This window comes from Orcinus orca, chromosome 16, assembly GCF_937001465.1.
Source record: "Orcinus orca chromosome 16, mOrcOrc1.1, whole genome shotgun sequence".
Taxonomy (NCBI): domain Eukaryota; kingdom Metazoa; phylum Chordata; class Mammalia; order Artiodactyla; family Delphinidae; genus Orcinus; species Orcinus orca.
In genome coordinates this window covers 23,238,595-23,260,622 of record NC_064574.1, presented here as the reverse complement: position 1 = coordinate 23,260,622, position 22,028 = coordinate 23,238,595, and the positions used below count along the sequence as shown (strand labels likewise).

Here is a 22,028-nt window from a genome sequence, read left to right as displayed (position 1 = left end):
GAGTACTAACAGGAAATGGGGTAAATAAAGGTTCTGCTGCCAAATGAATGTCAGGTCAATTTTTTCCAACTGAGTTAGACCCAACAAAACACAGTTCTCAGAGCTTCTGGATTTCAGAATTGAGGACAAGGAATCAAAGATCTTTATCTGCAGTAGAATGGGGATAATAATTGTTTCCACATCATAGGGTATGTGTAAAAGTGAAATGCAATGATCCAAATAGAGCATTTAACACAGTGCCCACGACACTATAAATACTCAATATATGAGGGTTATCATTCATATATATAGTTTTTTTTGTTTGTTTGTTTGTTTTTGCGGTACACAGGCCTCTCACTGTTGTGGCCTCTCTCGTTGTGGAGCACAGGCTCCGGATGCGCAGGCTCAGCGGCCATGGCTCACGGGCCCAGCCGCTCTGCGGCATGTGGGATCTTCCCGAACTGGGGCGCGAACCTGTGTCCTCTGCATTGGCAGGCGGACTCTCAACTACTGCGCCACCAGGGAAGCCCTCATATATATAGTTTTAATTCTACATGTGTGGACACACATATTCTTTAAAAGTATGAATGTACATCAAGTTTGTTATTTATATGGTTATCTGTATTTTATTATGTACTTGTTTATATGTATTTTATACACATGGGCTTTATATCATTATATCTATGTATTTTTTACAATGTGGGTGGTTATGTTTCTTATCATGTCTATCTCAGTATGTATATTTTTATTTATTATAAGTATGTATATTATTTTATTTTCTATGGTTACACCTTATTTTTTTCCTAAAGTAAGTTTCTGTTTCTCTCTGTTATCCCAGTACATTGAAATGGCTAGAAAGATTTTCACCAAATATGGAGTTTGCCTCAGACAACCTGATTTAAAATCAGGCTACGTGGCCTGAAAGCAATTCATTTTTTTTGGTGGAGGGGGAAACATCTTCCCTAGCAGCCAAAAGTGGGATTCAGCTATGGAAAACAGTATAGAAGTTTCCCCCCAAATTAAAAATAGATCTCCCATACGATCTAGCAATCCCACTTGTGGGTATATATCCAAAGAAAATGAAATCTGGATCTCTCTATGTTCACTGTGGCATTATTCACAGTAGCCAAGATATGGAAACAACCTAAGTGTGTGTCTATGAATGAACGGGTAAAGAAAAAGTGATAGATACATACAAGGAAATAGTATTCAGTCTTAAAAAAGAAGGAAATCCTGCCATTTGCGACAACATGGACATGGATGAACCTGGAAGACATTATGCTAAGCAAAATAAGCCAGAGACAGAAAGAGAAATACTACAAGATCTCACTTATATGTGGAATCTAATGAAGTCAAACTCATACAAGCAGAGAGCTGAATAGTGGTTGCCAGGGCAGGCGGAGGGGGGAATAAGGAGTGAATGGGTAAGAGTTTCAGTTTTACAAGATGAAGAGTTCTGGAGATGGACAGTGGTGATGGTTACACAGTAATGTGAATGTACTTAATGCCAGTGAACTCTAAACTTAAAAATGGTTAAAATGGTAAAATTTATGTTATGTACAATATATTTTACTATAATATAAAAAAATAAAATTTAAAAAAGTTATTGTATAACTGATTCACTTTGTTATAAAGCAGAAGCTAACACACCATTGTAAAGCAATTATACCCCAATAAAGATGTTAAAAAAAAAAAAGTTATTAAGAAAAACAAACTGGGCTTCATCCAGAGGCTTGTGTGGGACTTCCAAACAGGAGGGACAGTCCTAAAGCAGACAGTGGCTTCAAATAGGAGTCCCCAGGTGTCACTAAGAGTGATGCTCGAGGGGCAGCCATGCTGGGCTTTCCAGGTGCTTCTCATAGGGGTGCCTCCATGTCAGACATTCCTGGGAGAGGGCAGCAGGGAGTATGTTCATCTAAAGATGGTAGCAACTCTCTCTAGAGGCCCTTGGGGAGGAGGCGGGTGGCCTATGAGCCCCACTGGGGGTGGGGGAGGAAACTCCTGCTACAGACTCAGGTCTAACCACCATCCCCTGCTCCTGGGACATTCAGGCTACTCTGGGGGACCCCTGACAGGGGTACATGGGGACTGCCACTGGTCCCCATTGGCTCTGGAATGAGTAGCTTGAACTGGAGAAGGGCCAAGCCTGGGCTAGGGCAGAGGTACCTGTACCTAAAAGGCCAAGGCCAAGGTGAGCAGTGCCAACTCAGGTGGGTGTGACTGAGGTATGACGTCCTTACATGCCCCCTTCTCCTAGCAATGTCAGCGTGCTGATCGTGACAGGAGGAAGGGGATTTGAGGACAAAGGGTCCTGCACAGGCTGAGGGACAAATGGGCCACGTGAGTCCTTCCCAAGCTTCACACATTCCCAAAGCTCCACTCGTCATGTTTCCTGCCACACCCATATACTATCTGTACTATCAGTAATGCTTTTAAGTCAACGTACTCTTTCTAGTTAAATAAACGTATCTAAAATAGGAAGTTGATATTACTAAAAATGGAAAGCCAGTGTCCATTATCATTGTCAAAGGTAACATTAAAAATAAAATATATTCATAAGTGAAAAATAAGCAGCAATAAAGAACCAACTACTTTTATAGGTAAAATGTGGATGAATCTCAAAGAATTATATTAAGCAAAAGCCAGACACAAAAGACTACACGCACTTGTATGAAGTTCTAGAATAGGCAAGATTGATGCATGGTGTAAGAAGTCAGAAGAGTGCTGACTGCTGGGGTGGGCGTATCCCCTGCGGCACCCGGGAGCCTTCTGGAGCACTGGAAATGTGCTCACTGTGATCTGGGCGATGCTATACTATGTCTCTGCAGGGTGTACACTATAAAACTTCATCAGCTGTACACTTAAGGTGTGTGCACCTTACCGTATATAAATTGCACCTTAAAAGAGTAAAGAACATTCATATGTACTATATGTGCCTATAATGCAAAAACAACGAAACCAGATCATTAAACGCATCTATATCCTATTGCCAGCTCAAGACTCAGGTCTGTTAAAAAGGGAAACCAACAAATACCAGAGAAGTGTGGAAGACCTACTGGCCCCCTGGCAAGGCCGGGACAGAGTCTGTCGTCTTCACCACGGTCTCCCCGGCATCTGCCACAGCACTCAGTAAAGAGCTGGGTCTCAGCAAACCGATGCTGAAGGAGTGAATGAATGAATGAATGCAAGGATGGACGCTGCAAGCTGATGCTTCGTATCTGAGCCCCAGGGCTAAGTCCCTCCTGTCCTCTCTCCTCTACCCCACCGCACCCCAGTCCCAGTCCCAGGGGAACCATACCTCAAGGAAGTCATCTCCCTCGCTGGGCAAAACCTTGCCCTGCCGCCAGCGCTTGAGGAACCACCTGAGCTTCATGAAGAGCAGGAGGAAGTTGTGCTTGAACTGCTGGGACTCCTGAACCAACATGTTCTTCTCCTGGCTCCAGAATTTCTGCTCCAGCCTCCGCTGCAGGCTCAGACTCTGCAGCTCAAACTCCCGCCGCAGGAGCGCCCTCTGCTGGTCCTCCTTCAGCTGCAAGGGGGACAAGAGGGTGAGCTACCCCAGCTGTCTAGGGGACCCTAACTCATCCCGTTCCAGGCCTCACACAAGGGCCGAGAGGAAATTTCAGGGGGTGCCCGGTGGTGACCCCCGACAGGGATTCCACCACTAGCAGTTCACTGTGTTGAAATAAACAGTTCCCTCAGCTCCTCCAGGGGAGAGAGACTCATAAAAACAGCAGCAATCACAGTAACAATCAGCGAAAGAGCTGGGATCTGAATCCGGCTCTGTCTGATTGTAAAAACCATGACATCAGCTAATAAGCCCATACCAGGAACCAACATGAACTCTCACATTCATTGAGGCACCTGGGAGGGTGAGCAGTGATGGCAGGGAGGGGTGACCCACATGCAGAGCAAAGGGCATTCTCGGGGTGAGGAAGGCTGACAGCATTAATACCCTAGTAAGCAACACGGGGTAATGGCTCAGAGAGAGCCAATAACCTGGATTAGAATCCCAGTCCCAAGGACTTCCCTGGTGGTCCAGTGGGTAAGACTCCACGCTCCCAGTGCAGGGGGCCCCAGGTTCGATCCCTGGTCAGGGAACTAGACCCCGCATGCATGCCACAACTAAGAGTTTGCATGCCGCAACTAAAGATCCTGCATGCCACAATGAAGATCTTGCGTGTTGCAACTAAGACCCGGCGCAGCCAAAGAAATAAAATAAATAATAAAAAAATATTAAAAACAAACAAAAAAAAGAATCCCAGCCCCACCTTGCCCTGCAAGTGCAACCCTGGGCAAAGCACTTCAGCACTCTGGGCATCAGTTTCCCCACGTGTAAAATGGGGACACACTTCACAGGGGAAAACATGAGGATTAAAGGACATGATGTGTGGCAAGTGCCCTGACATAGAGTAAGGGCTTAATAAATGCTTTCTACTAGCAGAGCTACCATCTTGATTACCAGCCAGGCCTATGGCCTTTCTAATACAGATTTTCAACTCTGACGGGGCAATATTTCATAGATGGGAAACTGAAGCACAGAGAGGCGACACAATGGGCCTGAGGTCACACAGACAGTCAACGACAAGCCCAGGATTCCAGCCCAGCACAGCTAATGCATAAGCACCAGTGCAGCACGGGGCGAGAAGACACAGGTTTCCCCTGGCATTCCTGCCTCTGAAGACCCATGGACCGCTAGGGTTTGGTTCAGGGAAGACAGGTTGCAGTAAGTGCAGGAGAGCACTGGGCACCACCCACCTGCACCACTTTCTGGTTGAAGTTTTCAGCCTCCTCCTTCCGCAGCTGCCGCTCCTGGGAGAGCTGCTCTTGCAGGCCCCGGAGGCTGTCATGTGCTTCGGCCAGCACGAGCTGCAGCTCCTTGATCTGGGGTCGAGATGAGGGACACAGATAAGGAGGAGGGAGAGAGCAGGAGGAGGACAGAAGCTGCAGTCAAAGGACGAGAGTCCTTTGCAGTAAGTCAGGCCCAAGCTGTCCTTCCAGTATAAACCAGGCACGGCAGCTGTCCCTGCCTCCGAGGGTTGTCATGACGATGAAATGAAACAGTGCACATCAAACCTAGCTATTGTTATAATTTTAGCTTGATAATTTCTTGCAGAAATTTGTAGAAAATAAATACTATGAAAACTCAGTTTAACTCGCAAAGATGTTCGTCTCGTTTATAATTGCAGTAAGTTACAAACAACTAAGATAAGTTGGGGATCAACCATATGTGTTTAATGGGTCTATACTTATGTTAAAATCCATACAACTGCACACTTAAGGATAGTGCCCTTGGGAATTCTCTGGTGGTCCAGTGGTTAGGACTCCATACTTTCACTGCCGAGGGTGAGGGTTCGATCCCTGGTCGGGGGAACTAAGATTCTGCAAGCTGCGTGGCATGACCAAAAATAAAATTAAATTAAAAAAAAAAAGGATAGTGCCCTTTACTGTATGTATATTATTATTATTTTTTTTTTTTGGTGGTACTTGGGCCTCTCACTGTTGTGGCCTCTCCCATTGCGGAGCACAGGCTCCGGACGCGCAGGCCAAGCGGCCATGGCTCACGGGCCCAGCCGCTCCGCGGCATGTGGGATCCTCCCGGACCGGGGCACAAACCCGTGTCCCCTGCATCGGCAGGCGGACCCTCAACAACTGCGCCACCAGGGAAGCCCCTGTATGTATATTATTATGTTATACTTCAGTAAAAAGTAAAAAATACATATACTCCATAGAAAAACATGAAGGACATGGACACACACAAACTAAATGTTCACAGTGGTTAATTATGTGATAATCTTGCGATCTTGACTTTCTTCTTTATATCCTTATGCAATGCTGCTTAGAGACTTTATTATAGTTATTTGTTGTTTATAATGACTATATAATAAAACCTTACAAAAAAGACAATAAAACTCTGTCTTTGGTGCGGGGAGGGGCGGGGGGATTGGGTTTATCAGGATTTGTAGCTAAACAAGCAAAAAAACTCTATTTTGTTAGAAGTCAGGATGGTGACTAGATGGGGAGTAGAAGGGAGGCTTCCAGGGCCAGGGCATGCTCTGTTCATTGATTTGCTTACACAGTAGTGTTCAGTTTATGAAAATTATTTGAGCTGTACACTTACAATATGAGTGCTTTACTGCATGTATGCTATACTTCACTTAAGATTTCTAAAAGTATTTCTACTAATAAAGGGAAATTTTTATGCTGTCATGTTAAGCAGGAAAACGGAAAAGGGAAATGTCAGCTCCAACACCTACATAAAAGGTTTCCAGTTATGGCAAGATGTCCCTCTGTGAAAAACCAAACACTCGTTATCTGGCCAATAATGTAAACGTTTGGCAATGGAAGGCACTCTGGCTTGAGGTATATCCTGTATGCCTGTTTTTGTTTTTAATATTTATTTGGCTGCATCGGGTCTTAGTTGTGGCACACAGAATCTTTTGTTGCGGTGCATGGGCTTCTCTCTAGTTGTGGTGCATGGGCTCCAGAGCGCAGAGCCTCAGTAGTTGCGGCACGTGGGCTCTCTAGCTGTGGCGTGAGGGCTCAGTAGTTGCAGCATGCAGGCTTAGTTGTCCCGAGGCATGTGGGATCTTAGTTCCCCGACCAGGGATCGAACCCGCGTCCCCTGCATTGGCAGGCAGATTCTCAACCACCAGGGAAGTCCTGTGTATGCCTGTTTTTTATTAAAAATCCTTAAAGGGCTCAATACTACCTATCTCTGGTGTTTTCCTTAAACTCAGTGCCCAACGCGGTGCCTGGCAACTTGTGACTTCTCAGTAAAGAGTGGCTGAAGGGAACAATAATTGAGGGCAGGTAGGAAATTATTTTCTCTGCAGGTGAGCTGGCCTATCTCTTTTTCTCAAAAAATAAGAACTAAGTATCTCATGATTCCTGCCCCCTCCCCTCCTGTTTTGCCATGGCTGCTAGGACACTCAGACCACTTCAAGAGTTTGGTCCATCAGCTTCAAGGGAGCTTCTCCCCCTTCACAGTTGCAGACTGGCCTCCCTGGGACCAAAAGTTGCCTTCCTAGGGATGCTGAGAAGAAAAGGACGCTCAGGTTGGGGCACACGTGAGACTCTCCACGGTTCAGGAGTCTCAGGGAAGCCCCATCCAGTCCATAGGAGCCTTTTCCTGTTTCAGGTTCATTATGAAGTGCTGGGGAGAGGCTCAGTAGGCTTGGGAGGGGCTCAGAACCATCCAGAATTCCTCAAGGGCCAGGGAATCCTGGAAATTCTACAGCCACCACCCACTCTAATCCTCCCATATTACAGGTGAGGATCTGCAGCCAGAGAGTGGGAACATGCCTGAGGCCACACAGCCTGCAGGTCTCCTGAGGCCAGTGATGTGTCCTCGTCCTCTTCACCCAACATGGACCAGGCCTTACGCTAAGGCTTTTCATGTATTTAATCCTTTCAACAACCCTATGACACATTACCTTTATTTTAAAGGTGAGAAAACTGAGGATCAGAGAAGTAAAGTGACACTTTTACAATCTTACAACTAGTGTACATAGATCCACAATTTGTACCCAGTCAGCCTGACTGTAGAGATTGTTGTCTTCCTGCTAAACAAATTACTGTTTCCATTAAATGACATCAATTATTAACTTCCCTGTGGAATTCAGTAGTATAGGAGAACAAGATCAATTTCCTCAGATAAGTTTATAAACTTCCTTTCATCAGGCCCTGAGAATGGCCCAAACTTCCTTGTCTCCCTCTCAGCCCTTGCTGTCAGGAAGCTTGGAACCAAAGGAAATACTCAAAACCCGTATCATCACCAGCTAAGATTCTCCACAGATCACTCTGCTCTTCAGCGGCCTCAGCCATTCTCCTCCCACCCTCCCCGCTGCCTGCTCAGGCCTATGCCCACCTCAGAGGCATAGGAATCACTGTCTTCAGCTCGGTAAGGCCTGAAGCTCCGGCTGGGGTCGGGCTTGGAGTCCAGGTCGCCGCTGCGGAAGGTCTCTCGTAACCTGGGCTCCCATTCCGGCAGGTCCCTGAGGTCAGGTGGCTGCACCTAGAGGCACAGGCAGAAGAGATTAAAGGTGAGCATGGGGAGGGGACACGGGGGCGCTAGAAACTGCACCCACCCAGGCCTCTGGCTCTGAAAGAGGCCTCTGGCCGCACACCTGAGGGCAGGGGCCTAGGTGGATTTACCTCCGGGGCTCAGCCCCAGCCCTGGTTGGCACACTGCGACTGCCCCACGAATGTCTGTTGAAAGGCTGAATGGCTAGTGGTGAGTGAAAACACTGATTCTGTGAATGCCTGTCTTGTGCACAAACCTTCTGAGCCAGCTTCAACTGTCCTCCCACACATGCGGCCCCAGCTCATTCCTACCCCAAGGAGAACCAAGAGGGAGACCCAACATAGGGCAGTCTGCTTGCTTGAGAAAAGCAAGATCGAGGGCTTCCCTGGTGGCGCCGTGGTTGAGAGTCCACCTGCCAATGCAGGGCACACGGGTTCGTGCCCCGGTCCGGGAGGATCCCACATACCGTGGAACGGCTGGGCCCGTGAGCCATGGCCGCTGAGCCTGCACGTCCGGAGCCTGTGCTCCGCAACGAGAGAGGCCACAGCAGTGAGAGGCCCACGTACCACAAAAAAAAAAAAAGAAAGAGCTAAACATCCCTGTACAGACATGGGAAGACGCCCCTCCCCCAGTGCTCTCAGGATGAAGATCAAACCTCCCGACACTGAGGTCCAGCCGCACTCTTTCCCTTAGTCCTTGGACACATCCTGCTCCTTCTGGCCATGATGCCTTTGCACAGGCTGTTCCCTCTGCTTAGAACACTCTTCCCCTGGTGATCCATCCTTCTGATCTCAGCTCAGATCAGAGGTCCTCCCTGACCCAGGGTCTAGGTCAAGCTTCTCGTTCACAGAAGCCAGCACCTCTCCTAGCGAGCCCTCATCTCAGTTTGTGATTTCCCATTCAATGGCATGATATTTTGATGAACATCTCTTTCCCCACTAGATGATGCAGGCCGGGGGGCAGGAATCATAACTGTTTATTTGCTTACCATGGCACCTCCAGCACTAAGAACAAAAAGCATACGAACCATAAATACAGCATCGTAAATAAATGAACAAATAGATACATTACACAAGAAAAACAAGTTGTGCGGTAGCAGGAGGTATAACATAAAGCAATTTGAGGCAAAAACAAATATATGAGAGTACATGGAGAGAAAGAGTTAGAAGGGCATGCTGTGATGATGGAATGTTCTAGATCTGCACCACTTGACACACGCAGCTACCGAGCCCTTGAAATGTGGCTGAACTGAAGAAGTGAACTGTCAATTATATGTATCGTACCTTTTATTAATTTAATTTTAAGCAGCCCACATGCGCCTATGACAGCACTGCTCCAAAACCAGTGTTAATAGCAAAACCTTGAAGGAGTAAGAAGCAGGGGGGAGGAGGCTTCATCTTTGTACCAGAGGCACTTCTGAAGCTCTTCGCATGTTTATGGATTACTCTTGCAGTGATGCTTTTTGGGGGGACAAGTGCTTTTGCTATTTTAATTTTTCTAACTAGTAGTTTAGAGATATCAAGGCTGGAAATTCATTACCTTTAGAAAGCCAAGTTTCTGGCCTTTGCACAGGATCTGACCAAAGCTTTTTTTTTTTTAAATAATACTCGTTTTAAAATACAGCGTTGCAAAAGAAACATGAAGAGAAGAAAGGGCGACCTGGCATAAAAAATAGGGCTTTGGAATGAATCCCTTTATCAACAGTAAATGACTAAGAGAACTGTGGTATATTCACCCCATGAGATCATATTCAGTCATGAGAACACACAAATTATTGCCACCTGAGACAACAGACATAATGGTGAGTGAAAAGTCAGGCACAGGTGAGCGTGTTCTGTGTGATTCAATTTATGCAAAGTTCAAAGACAGGCAAAACTGAATCGAGAGGGGTTACCCTTGGGAGTGGGGATAGTGGCTAAAAGGGGACCTGAAGAGGGCCTTCTGGGGTGCTGGTCACATTCTAGTTCTTGTCCTGGGTGACGCTTACACAGGTGTGCTCACTTTGGGAAAATTCATTAAGCTGTGTACTTGTGCTTTGCGTGCCTCTCCGTATGTATGGTTCAGTAAAAAAAAAACCATACATACATATATAAAAAAGTAATAGGGCCTGTGACTGGGACATCTTACCTGGAAGTCTGAGCCAAGGTCTTTGGCCAGAAGAATCTCCTTGGAGGGTCCCTGGGAGCCCAAGGCGGGCAGCGTCGAGAAGGGCTCTGGCTGCTCCTTGTTGGGGTCCCCGAGGACCGAGTCCGCCTTCCGCGTGAAGGCGTGGAGCTCCTGCTGGAGCAAGCTCAGCCGCACCAGGAGGGCGTGGATCAGCTTGGTGTCCCTGGGGCCCTCGCTGTTGTTGCCGGGGGCCTCGTGCAGCCGAAAGTCGGCACACTCGTTGTCCAGATACGGGCGGAGGCCGCCCGTGAAGCCGTTGGCATCGGCCACCAGGACGTCGATGGCCTTGCTGACCAGGACGGCCTGCTCCCTCAGCCCCGGCAGAGCCTCGGCCTCCCGGGCCCTGCAGAGCCGGGCGGTGTGGGGTCCGTGGGCCTCGCCGAGGGCCGCGGGCACACACTGGGCCGAGTCCCCGGCCTCGGCGTCCGTCTCCAGCATCGGCCGCGTGCTCTGGCAGGAGGCGAGGTCACAGCGCTGGAGGTTGGAGAGGAGCACCCGGTTCTCGTACTGCAGCTTCTTGACCTTGCCGCTGAGCTCGCCGATCTGCAGCTTGGCGGCTGCCAGCTCCTCCTGCGAGGGCTCGCTGAGCACGGAGCAGCTGTCCTCCGACAGCGTCACGTCCAGCTCGTGCTCCGAGCGGTACTTGGCCAGCTCGCTCAGCAGCAGCTTGTTCTGGTCCTCCAGCTCGGCTGAGGAGCGCCGGAGCAGCTCAGCCTCCTCCTCCACGAACTGCAGGTGTCGCCGCAGCTCCGCCAAGCTCTCCCCGCACTCGCCGCCGCTGCCGCCCAGAGCGGAGAAAGCCAGGCGGGCCTCGGGGCCCCCGCAGCCGCCGCCGTGGTCCTTCATGTCGTCCATCTCGGCCCGCAGGCCGCGGTTTTCCACCTCCAGCTCCACGATGCGGCGGCTCAGCAGGTTGGCTTCCTCCTCCACCAGCTTCAGATGAACCTTGAGCTCGGTCTCCCGCGAGTGGGGTGCGTCCGCCAGCTCCTCGGCCGACAGGGCGCCATCCAGGTCCCCGTAGAGCGAGCGGTACTTGAGCAGCTCCTCCTTCATGCTGTCATTCTCCTTGGCCAGCTTGGTGAGCTTCTTGCACATGAGGGCCGACTCCTCCTTTGCAAAGTGCAGCTGGCACTTCAGGTCGGCACTGTCCTCCTGTGGCCCGAGGGGGAACAGGGACAGGCACAAGCCAGCAAGGTTAGTGTTGGGAGGCTCGGCCACAGCATTTCAGGGAGCACTAACTACGTGCTGGGGACACAGCCCTGACCCTCAAGGAGCTGTGGGTCCAGAGGGGAAGCAGAGAGGGGGACATACATATTGCAGCACAGATGGGGCACTGCATGTAGCCTGGGGAGTCCAGGAGGGCTTCCTGGAGTAGGCAACATTCTGCCAGGGTCAGTGTTGCTGCTACTACTACTACCATTACTACTGCAGTTTTCTCATCTGTAAAATGGGGCAATAACATTCCCTCCCTCACAGACCATGAAGAAAATTAAATGAGACAATATATAAAAAGTGCCTGCCACCCTGACCATCCAGGACCACTAGAAACTAACTATATTCTATGCCTGACCTGTGCTACATATAGCACTTTCTCTAGCAGAGCATGTGAGAACCATGGGCTCAGGGTGTAGTTTGGGGAAGTAAAGTACACAGCGAAGCTAAGAAAGTGAACAAGGGGAGGATGGAGTAGAAACTGGGGCAGGGTGGGCACCTCTGGGGACTCCCCGAGCTACATGGAGTTAGGCCTGGGGCCTTCAGACTGAAAGCTACTGCTGGGGGCTGCACAGAGGCTGTGGAGGCTGACGGGAGGTACCTGCATGGAAGGTTTCTTGTCCGTCTTCCCAAGGGAGCGGGTTCCTCTTTTCTTCAAGGAATGCTGGAGCGAGATTAAAAAAAACTGAACTGAAAGCTCACAGGGTGATGCACATCCAAAGAGCAGTCACAGTGCCTAGGGTTCCGCTGAGGGCCCCTGCCCTCCCTGGCCAGCGCAGCCCAGCCATGTCCAGCCTTGACCAGCATCAACTGCTGAGCCAGAGAAGTCTCAAGACCACCCAATGGGTTGCAAATGGGGAACAGGACAGAAGCACTTGAGACGATTCTGAACCCACCTGCCCAGGGTTCCTCCCCTCTCTCATCCTGAAATTGTGATCCAGTTGGGTTGAGCCCAAGACCCAGAAATCTGGGTTTCTGTTCTTGTTTGTCTTTCATTCATTCACCAAAGACTCCCTGAGCACCTATCATGTGCCAGGCATAGTTAGGCATGAAGAATACAGCAGGGACCATGACAGACAGGGTACTTGAGGGGGATGCTGGAGTGTTATGCCTTTAGGACTGGGGCACGCATTCCCCTGGCTAAGACCTCAAAGTTGAGTCCCTCCCCCAGCGATGGCCATTGGCTGAGGGCAACCACCTCATCCAAGGTCATGTGCCCTCCCTGGGTGGGGGTACTGGGGGGGGCGGGGAACCCACATCCAGTGACTGGTCCATGCCCCCTTCCCACTTCAGCTCCAGAGCTCCCCATGGGATCAGCTGAGGCCATTGGTGTGAATGCTCTGCAGCTCAGCTTCTCCCTCTGCCTCGATCCCTGATGGTGTTATTCCAAGGGGACGTTTCCAGAAGCCTCTTGTATGCAAATCTCCATCTCAGGGGGAATCCTGAGCTCATGGAACTGACATTCTAGTGAGGACTTTAATTCAGCATGGATACTAATAAACAAAATGAATATGGTAAAACAGATCATAACTATAAAAGACGCTTAGAAATGACGAGGAACTGATCATTTTTTACAATTTAAATGGTAGGTTTTCATGCAGATTAAAGCAAAATAAGCCTATAATAATCATCATGATTCAAAACTACAGAAGCAATAGGGGAAGAAATAGATACATTTGATTAGATAAGCAAATTCGACATGGGAAAAAAAATACCCGAAGAAAAGCAAAAATAGAAATAATTAACTGGGAAAAAATATTTGCAATGTATTACACTGACAAAGGGTTAATATCTTAAATATGTAAAGAGATTCACAAAATAGAGGAAAAAATCCAACACACCTATAGAAAAACGGGCTAGAGATATGAAAACCGGTTCACATGCAAAAAAAGATAGATGGCTCCAACCATAGGAAGATGCTCAACCCTAATCATGGTAGAGAAATGTGAATTAAAACTATACTGAGATACAATTTCTCACCTATCAGATTGGCAAAAATCCAAACACGTGACAACACATTCTATCGATGAAACTGTGGAGAAACAGGATCACTCATATTTCACTGGCAAGAATGCAAAATGGCACAAGCCCAGTGGAGGGGAATTTGAGGAATTGTTATAAAAATCATTTCTGAACTTTCTCAACGTTTAAAAAAGTCACTCAGATGCATGAGTCCACTGAACACTTCTTCCCAAGAGAGGGGTGATTCATGTTAGTGGCATATAAAATCACCCTTGGGTTACATTTGACTTTTCAAGTCAGGCAGGTAATTGTCAAGCATGCTCCCAGGTAGTCCAAATACATGGGCTCCTGGTCCCCCACGTCTCACACCCAGTCGCTGAAGGTGAGAACCACTGATCTAATCTAAGCCCCCAGTTTACTGAAGGCTAGAGAGAGGTCCCACAGCAAAACCAGAGCTGACCTGGAACCAGTTCTTTTTTTTTTTTTATGTCTTTATTGAATTTGTTACAATATTGCTTCTGTTTTATGTTTTGTTTTTTGGCCATGAGGCATGTGGGATCTTAGCTCCCGGACCAGGGATCGAACCTGCACCTCCTGCATTGGAAGGTGAAGTCTTAACCACTGGACCGCCAGAGAAGTCCCTGGGACCAGTTCTTGACAGAGCTCTTGTTCTAGCTCCAAAGACCTGGAAGGAGAAAATGTGCCTTCTTGGACAAGGGACAGAGTGGAGCCAGCACAGTGGTTCTCAACCTGGGTGCACGTCAGAATTACCTAGGGAAACTTAAAAAGAAAAAAAAGATGCCCAAGGTCCCAACCCCAGAGAGTCTCACATCATTGGTCTGGGTAGGTCCCAGGCATCAGTATTTTTAAATAGCTTCCAAGGTGATTCTAATGTGCAGCTAAGCTTGGAACCACAGAGCCAGGGAGATGAACCCCAGACAGGCTCTTAAATTCATCTTAGAGCCGAATCAATTCCTAAAGAGACCTTTTGAAATGCAAATGAGGCAAGAAGGCAGAGGCTGATATTTCAGACGCTGGGTGCCAAGAGCAGGGAGCCAGTATTTGAGAAGGACTGATGGAGGATCTTGCCAGGCAAGGAGGAAAGAGTAGGGAAGGCAGGGGTGAGGGCCACAAAACAAGTCCTTCCCCAAAGACCCCCTCCTACAAAAGGGGCCTGGGAAGGGGATGCTCAGAGACCCCTCCTGGAGTGGTGAGGTGGGGGCCCAGGAGTCAGGTGGTCAGGCTTGCAGATCTGGGCCCGCCCATCACAAGCTGATGGGAGGGGCTGTGACCTCAGCTGGGACCCCGTCAACACTGAGTTTATGATCCTGGGTGAACCCCTTCCTCTCTCTGAAACTCCATTTCATCATCTATCAATACACAACTGAGCCATGGATTAGGTGACCGCTGTAGACTTTCTGGAGGAGGGAAGTGGGGTGACAGTAAGGGGAACCAGGGGTCTCCAGGGGCACTGAGAGGTCCCAGCCATCACATATAAAGGAGTGAGATAACACAAAGCCTAAAGCCATGAAAAAGGACAGAGGGAGGGTGAGATTCACGGACACGGTAAAATCTCTGAGACAGCTTGGTGAGCGAAAGGAAACTAACTGCAAAACAAAACCCGCAACCCTAATGTCCACCGACGGATGAATGGATGAACAAAACGTGGCAGAGCCACACAAGGCAGTATCAGCCACGGAAAAGAACGAAGCCTTGCTCGATGCTACAACATGCTTGAAAACATGCTGAGTGAGAGAAGCCCGTCGCAAAAAGCCACACAGCGTATGAATCCATTTACATGAAGTGTTGAGAGGAGGCAAAGCCACAAAGGCAGAAAGTAGATGAGTGGCTGCCAGGGAGGAAGAGGAAGAGGGAATGGGGAGTGACTTGGGGTTTCTTTCTAGGGCGAGGAAAATGTCCTGGAATTAGAGAGTGGTGATGGCTGTAAACTCTGAGTATTCTAAAAACCACTGAACTGTATCCTTTAAAAAGCAAACTATATGGTATGTGAATTATATCTCAGTAAAGCTGTTATTTAAAAAAAAGCTAGAACACGTTACCATTTTTATAAAGATAAGACGTGTGTGTGTGTGTGTATACGCGTGTGCACATGTGCATGGTAGGGGAATATGGTCTAAAGAACAAGCACCAGGCTAATAACGATGAGAGTACAGGGAACTTGCACTTTGCACTTTTCTTCCCCCACATTTTTTCAGGAGGGAAGACATAGTCCTCCAGCGTTTTCTCTTTAAAGTTTTTAAAAATTATACAGTATTTTAAAAAATAAATTAATATATAAAGACACATTCTCACTGTAAATCTGTACTGTTCTGACGAAGCAGAAGCCCCCCTGTTTACACCCCCATCCCTTCTCCTCCTGAGGGTGACCACAGCTGAGGGTCAGCTGGAGCTCCTTCTAGATCTCTGGCTCTGTGTTTAAAATACTGAAATAGATGGTGTTCTTTTAGACTTTCCTTCCTATGTTTACTCGACTCTGTGATCTTTGACTTTTATAATAAGTACCTTAAAGCAGAAGAAAACCCCAAAAACATCCAGCCTTTAAAAAGACAGTCTGTGTTCATGCTATATTATTCTGTATGTTACAGAAACTGTGCATGTAACATAATCCCATCTTTATGAAAAAAAATACATAGAGGAATATACATCATATAAGCACAGAGAAAGGCCTGAAAAGACACAAACCAAACCAAATCACAGGTTAGGCTGAGTCAGCCTTCGAATTGAGGGAAGTGGTTAGGGGAGCCTTTCTTCTTTTATTTTATGTATCATTATTATTTCTTACATTTTGGAGGACACACTCACATACTTCAAACTTCAAAAAACCCCAAAAGGGGGCTTCCCTGGTGGCACAGTGGTTGAGGGTCCGCCTGCCGATGCAGGGGACACGGGTTCGTGCCCCGGTCCAGGAAGATCCCACATGCCGCAGAGCGGCTGGGCCCGTGGGCCATGGCCGCTGAGCCTGCGCGTCCGGAGCCTGTGCTCCGCAACGGGAGAGGCCACGGCAGTGAGAGGCCCGCGTACCGCAAAAAAAACAAAAAAAAGAAACAAACCAAAAAGGAATACAGTGAACCCTGTGACCAGCTCTCTTGCCCGAGGCAAGCAGTGCAACCAGAGTCTGATGTGTCCACCCTTAGAGGTATGCTAGGCATGCATTTAGATGTTTTTGTAATGAAATTTTTGCTTCACTGAGCTTATATTGCTTTTTTAGTAAAAAAAATGCATATATACATTTCAATATGTGTGTGCGCATACGTAGAAAAACGTATTGGAAGTACAACATATTGGGAAGTACTCCCACCCAAATAGTAATTTGGTAATTACTCGGAGGAATTCCCTCTGAATACTGGGTGAAACTTTTTCTCCTTATGGCTTGCTTGTATTTCCTAGTCTTTCTCTACTACGCATATATTACCTGTTGGGTGGGAGGGGAAAGTTATAGTAAAATGTTTTTAAAATGTACTTCCCCAAGAAAAGTCATGAACACCATTCCAACACATTTTCAGAGGGTGAGTTCTGAGTGCCCACCAGAAAGGGAGGGCAGTGGGCAGAGAAGAGGGGCTGAAGCAGCAAACCTTTTCAGGACCAAAGTGGTTCCAGCCTTTTCTGGATGGAACTGCCCCTGTCCCTGCCCCCCACCTCATCTAAGCCATTTGGGCTCCCACACTGCTCTGCGGCTCTGGAGGGAAAACAAGGCAGGCTCACAGAGCACAAAGACCTTCCTCCTCTCTGCAGGGCAGCAGCTGGCCAGGCGGCCTGGGGGACCGCGTTGCCCCTCCAGGGAGCCAAGGCCCGTCACAGCCCCTCTGTCAAGCCCCCAGGGGCAGATGCTCTGGCTCTGGGCCTCAGGTGGGTGGGCTGGGGCAGGGCAGGACAGCACCCGGGCACCAACAAGAATGCCAGTCACAAGTGCCGGACCCCGAGGGCACAGTCCTTGGCCTGGCACGCAGCAGGGGCTTCCCCACCCACCAGCAACTCACAAGGCCGCTTTTGAGCAGCCGGGGTGGTGCCTCTAAGCATCCTTGGTCTAACGGCTCCTAGTAGGAGCAGAAGCTCTGCCCTCCTTGCCCTTCTCCAGGAGATTAGAAGAGGGTACTTCCGCCCCTCCAGCCCACACAGACAGGCTGCCTGAGCACAGCTCTGGAGAGGCCCCCTGTCTTCTAACACCTTCCATGCTTCCATCCTGCCAGGAAACAAAGACCAACCTTCAAGGAATAAAACAAGCCTTCTGCCAAAACAGTTGGGTAGATTTTCATCCAATTTAGAGGGGATGTTTGAAAAGGTCTCACTGAAAACACAGACTGTGCTGTGTGTACCAACTTTACTTCAGGGGGGAGCCTGGGGTAGGGGTGCATCTCAAAGACTGAGGAATTCTTCCTCCAAAGTGGCTGAAGCAGCTAGAGAGTCGGTGTGGCTCCGGGCTGAGGGAGGCCATTTGAGTGGAGGAAACAGAGTGGTTTTACACGGACCCCAAATCAAAGTACAGGGGCAGACGCTGCCAAGTGCAGGCGTTGATTTGCTGCCTAACTGCTCCTTCCACGGGCACCTGGCAGTTAGATACGGAGAGCTCCTTGCTAGAGGCAGCAGAAGGATATTTATTGAACTAAGGCCCACAGGTGATGACACTGATAACCAGTATTTACCGAGCTCTTATTCTCCACTAAGCATTTTACCTGCTTGTCTTGATTAATTCTCATAAACACCTCTGAGATGTAGGGATTCACGTTCCCTTTTTTTTTTTTTTTTTTTTTTTTGCAGTACGCGGGCCTCCCACTGCTGTGGCCTCTCCCGTTGCGGAGCACAGGCTCCGGACGCACAGACTCAGTGGCCATGGCTCACGGGCCCAGCCACTCCGCGGCATGTGGGATCTTCCCGGACCAGGGCACGAACCCGTGTCCCCTGCATCGGCAGGCGGACTCTCAACCACTGCGCCACCAGGGAAGCCCCCCATTTAAAAAAAATTGATCATTTATTTATTTTGGCTGTGCTGGGTCTTAGTTGCGGCACGTGGGATCTCTAGTTGCAGCATGCGGACTCTGAGTTGCAGTATGCATGCGGGATCCAGTTTCCCGACCAGGGATCGAACCTGGGTCCCTTGCATTGGGAGCGTGGAGTCTTACCCACAGACCACCAGGGAAGTCCCCATATTCCCATTTTATAAAGGAACAAACTGAGCACTGGAGCGGTTACATGATTTGCCCAACACTACAGTTATTTGCAAATAAGTGGCAAAGCCAGGATTCAAACTCAGGCCCGTGTAACTCCAAGTTCGAGTCTGCCCTGCAGCACACAGGCCACGGCTAGGCTGCATCAGATGACGACGCCAGCAGAACCGAGATTTGAACCCAGGTGAACTGATACTATGGTGAGTGCCCTTCCTACCCCATGAGAGTGGGAATCGGGCCAAGAAGCCTGGGCCAGAGAAGGAAGCACTCGTTGGAGTGAGTGGCCTCTTCAGAGGTTCCAAAACACAGCTGGGTTCTAGGAAGGCCCCTGGATGGGGCAAGGAGGGCACGGGCATCACCGTAAGAGTTAGTGTGGCTTTGGGAGATGGGGAGTCCTGGGTTAGGATTCCATCCTTGTCTTTCCCCTGTCCCATCTATATACAGCAAGTCCACGCTTTCACTGCCGAGGGCCTGGGTTCAATCCCTGGTCCCGCAAGCTGTGTGACGCAGCCAAAAAAATAAATAAACAAAATAAAATAAAATGGGGACAAAATCACGATGTACCTTGGGAGGCTGCTGGCTACACAACGTGAAGACACACATAAAATGCTTAGTGTAGTGCCTGGTACAGAGCAAGCACTCAGACACAGCAGCTATGTTATAATAAATCCCATCGACACTGAGATTGGCTTTCTGCCTAAAATAGAAAGACGGGGAATGATACTGGATTGGGGGTGGCGGTGGCTCGTGTTACGATTTTTGAGCTGCAGCCCAGCTGGCAACGGTGCCACTGCAGAACACAGCTGGGGCAGGCTACCCTCCCTTCTCTCTAGCGAAGAGCCATCTCCATAGCAACCACATCAGCTCAGGCCAGGGGCTCCTGTTCCCAGCCGGGTGACAGCATCGCCACAGCAACCTGTCAGGATGGCAAAGGCAGATCTCGATGATGGGACTGGAACAGCTCTGGCAGAAGAATTGCTAAGGGACCCTCGTCTCCATAGAAACCGTATCAGGAAGGAGAAGGAGGAGAGAGGGCAATCAGCAAATAAACACAGGGCCACGCCTCCTTCCGCAGATCCTAAGACACCGAGGGGCACATCAGGGAGGGCTAGGCCAGCCTCACTGACGTGGCCTTCAAGAGGAAGTGAACCAGTGTTTCCCGAGCACCAACTGTGTGCCAGGCACCACAAAGGGCTCTTTACATGCTTGACTTTATTTAAAAGTTCACTAATAATAACCACGCCCCCCCCCAAAAAAACCCCTAAATACAGCAATCATAGAATAAAAAGCAAAAGCCATTGCCTACCATCTCCTACCATTTCTAATGCCTCAGTTCAGTGGGTTTTCCTCCAGACTTTCCTCCAGGCTATGCATTTGCACATATAGACACATGCTTCAAAATCAGTTCGTTCTGTATGGCTTTCCAAAAGAATTAGTGGGACTGCACAATACGTATGGTTCTATAGCTTTCTCCCCCCGCTTAACAATGTACCTTAGAGATCTTTCCACATCAGTGCATATGTATCTGCCTTTTTTCTTAAATCGTGGGAAAGTACACCTAATATAAAATTTACTATTTTAACCATTTTTTTCTTTTTTATGGCAGTAAAATATACATAAGATCTGCTATTTTTAGCCATTTTCAAGGGTACGATCCAGTGGCATTATCACCATTCACCTCCAGAACTTCGTCATCATCCCAAACTGAAATGCTGTCCCTATGAAACAGTATCTCCCTATACCCTCCTCCCTCCAGGTTCTGGTAACCTCTAACCTACTTTCTGTCTCTATGAATTTGACTATTCTCAGTATCTCATCTGAGTGGAATCATATAATATTTGTCCTGTTGTGTCTGGCTTATTTTACTGAGCACAGTGTCCTCGAGGTTCACCCACGTTGTAGCCTGTTTCAGAATCACGTTCCTGCTTAAGATTATACATACATTGTAGGTATATACTACATTTCTGTTGGTTCACTGATGGACATTTGGGTTGCTTACACCTTCTGGCTACCGTGAATAATGCTGCTATGAACACGAGGGTACAAATATCTGTTCGTGTCCCTGCTTTCAATTTTGCTATATACCCAGAAGTGGAATTGGCTTATTTGGAAATTCTGTTTAACTTTCTCAGGAACTGCTATACTACCTTATTCTTTTTAACTTCTTCACAGTGTTCTATGGTTACCCAATCTTATGAATGGTCATGAACAACCTCGTAAACTGGGTACTGTTATTATCCTGATGTCACAGATGAAGAAACTGAAACTTAGGGGAGGTGGCTTCAGGGTCTCAGCCCCATCTCAGGCAAGGAAAGGCTGGGTGAACTCAGGCAGGCTCTCCCTCTCTGGACCTCCGTTCCCTCTCCTTTACAATGGGAACAGGCTGACATCCGAGGCACCTTCTGAAACTGTCTCTCCTTTTCACTATCAAGGGTGGCAGCAATGAGATGTGTGACGATGGTCCCTTGTTATTGGCCAGGCCATGAAGGGCAGGAGCCCTAGGCAGCCCTGAGTAGCAAACACCTCCCATCTCCACACCGAGAAGCCTTTGGCACGTCACACCAACACACCCAGTGGGGAGGGCAGCAGAAGGATTGTTATGGCCTCAGGGCTGTGGTGTCTGTCCTGGAATGCTGGCATTCCTGCCCTTGGGAAGGTGAGAACTGTGACCCGGAACAACGTTTGATCCTAGCATGCCTCATGAGCAGCCAGACAGCTGAGGCCCAGCTGTGCCTCTGGGGGCAGAAGGCACCGGGGCCGCCTGGGACACAGACCCCTGGATTCTGGAGGATTCCAGCCCTTAGGCATCACCTGGGCTGATGGTTTCCAATCTGCACAGCCCACTGGACCCTACGTGACCTGGAGGACATCGCTCTCTCCCTCAGGGCTGTGTTTTCATCCATAAAACTGGTACAATCACAACCTCATCAGGCCTTTCTGAAAATCATGCAAAGTGTCTAGCATGTGCTTAACATGCTGTACACCTAACACACAGCAGAAGGAAGAATGGGATGCCGGGTGGAAGGACTCTCATGACCAAAGACAGAGAAGCTGGTGCCTGGGGTCACACTCAAGAAGCATCTGGGGCTTCCCTGGTGGCGCAGTGGTTAAGAATCCGCCTGCCAATGCAGGGGACAAGGGTTCGAGCCCTGGTCCGGGAAGATCCCACATGCCGCGGAACAACTAAGCCCGTGCGCCACAACTACTGAGCCTGCGCTCTAGAGCCCACGAGCCACAACTACTGAAGCCCGTGCGCTCTAGAGCCCGTGCTCTTCAACAAGAGAAGCCACCGCAATGAAAAGCCCGCGCACTGCCATGAAGAGTAGCCCCCATTCGCCGCAACTAGAGAAAGTCCGAGTGCAGCAACGAAGACCCAACATAGCCAAAATAAATAAATTAAAAAAAAAAAAAGCATCTGTGTCCTGGAAATGTGTTGAGACACCAGCCAGAGGCTGCCCAGACCTGGCAGTGACTTTATACCGAGTGGCAATGCCAGGCAG

At 48.8% G+C, this 22,028-nt stretch overlaps 1 protein-coding gene across 3 annotated transcripts in view; it reads right to left on the bottom strand.

Moving 5' to 3' along the window:
* The window catches only part of SOGA1 (suppressor of glucose, autophagy associated 1), a 73,044-nt gene that overhangs the window by 22,242 nt on the left and 28,774 nt on the right, over positions 1 to 22,028 (bottom strand). For all 3 annotated transcript variants that reach the window (XM_033433676.2, XM_033433674.2, XM_033433675.2), the window contains exons 4-8: positions 11,985 to 12,047; positions 10,133 to 11,323; positions 7,850 to 7,996; positions 4,738 to 4,863; positions 3,278 to 3,508 (exon numbers count right to left, since the gene is read on the bottom strand). In XM_033433676.2, coding sequence (XP_033289567.1) covers positions 3,278 to 3,508; positions 4,738 to 4,863; positions 7,850 to 7,996; positions 10,133 to 11,323; positions 11,985 to 12,047 — 1,758 coding nt within the window. The remainder of the gene's footprint in view (positions 1 to 3,277; positions 3,509 to 4,737; positions 4,864 to 7,849; positions 7,997 to 10,132; positions 11,324 to 11,984; positions 12,048 to 22,028) is intronic.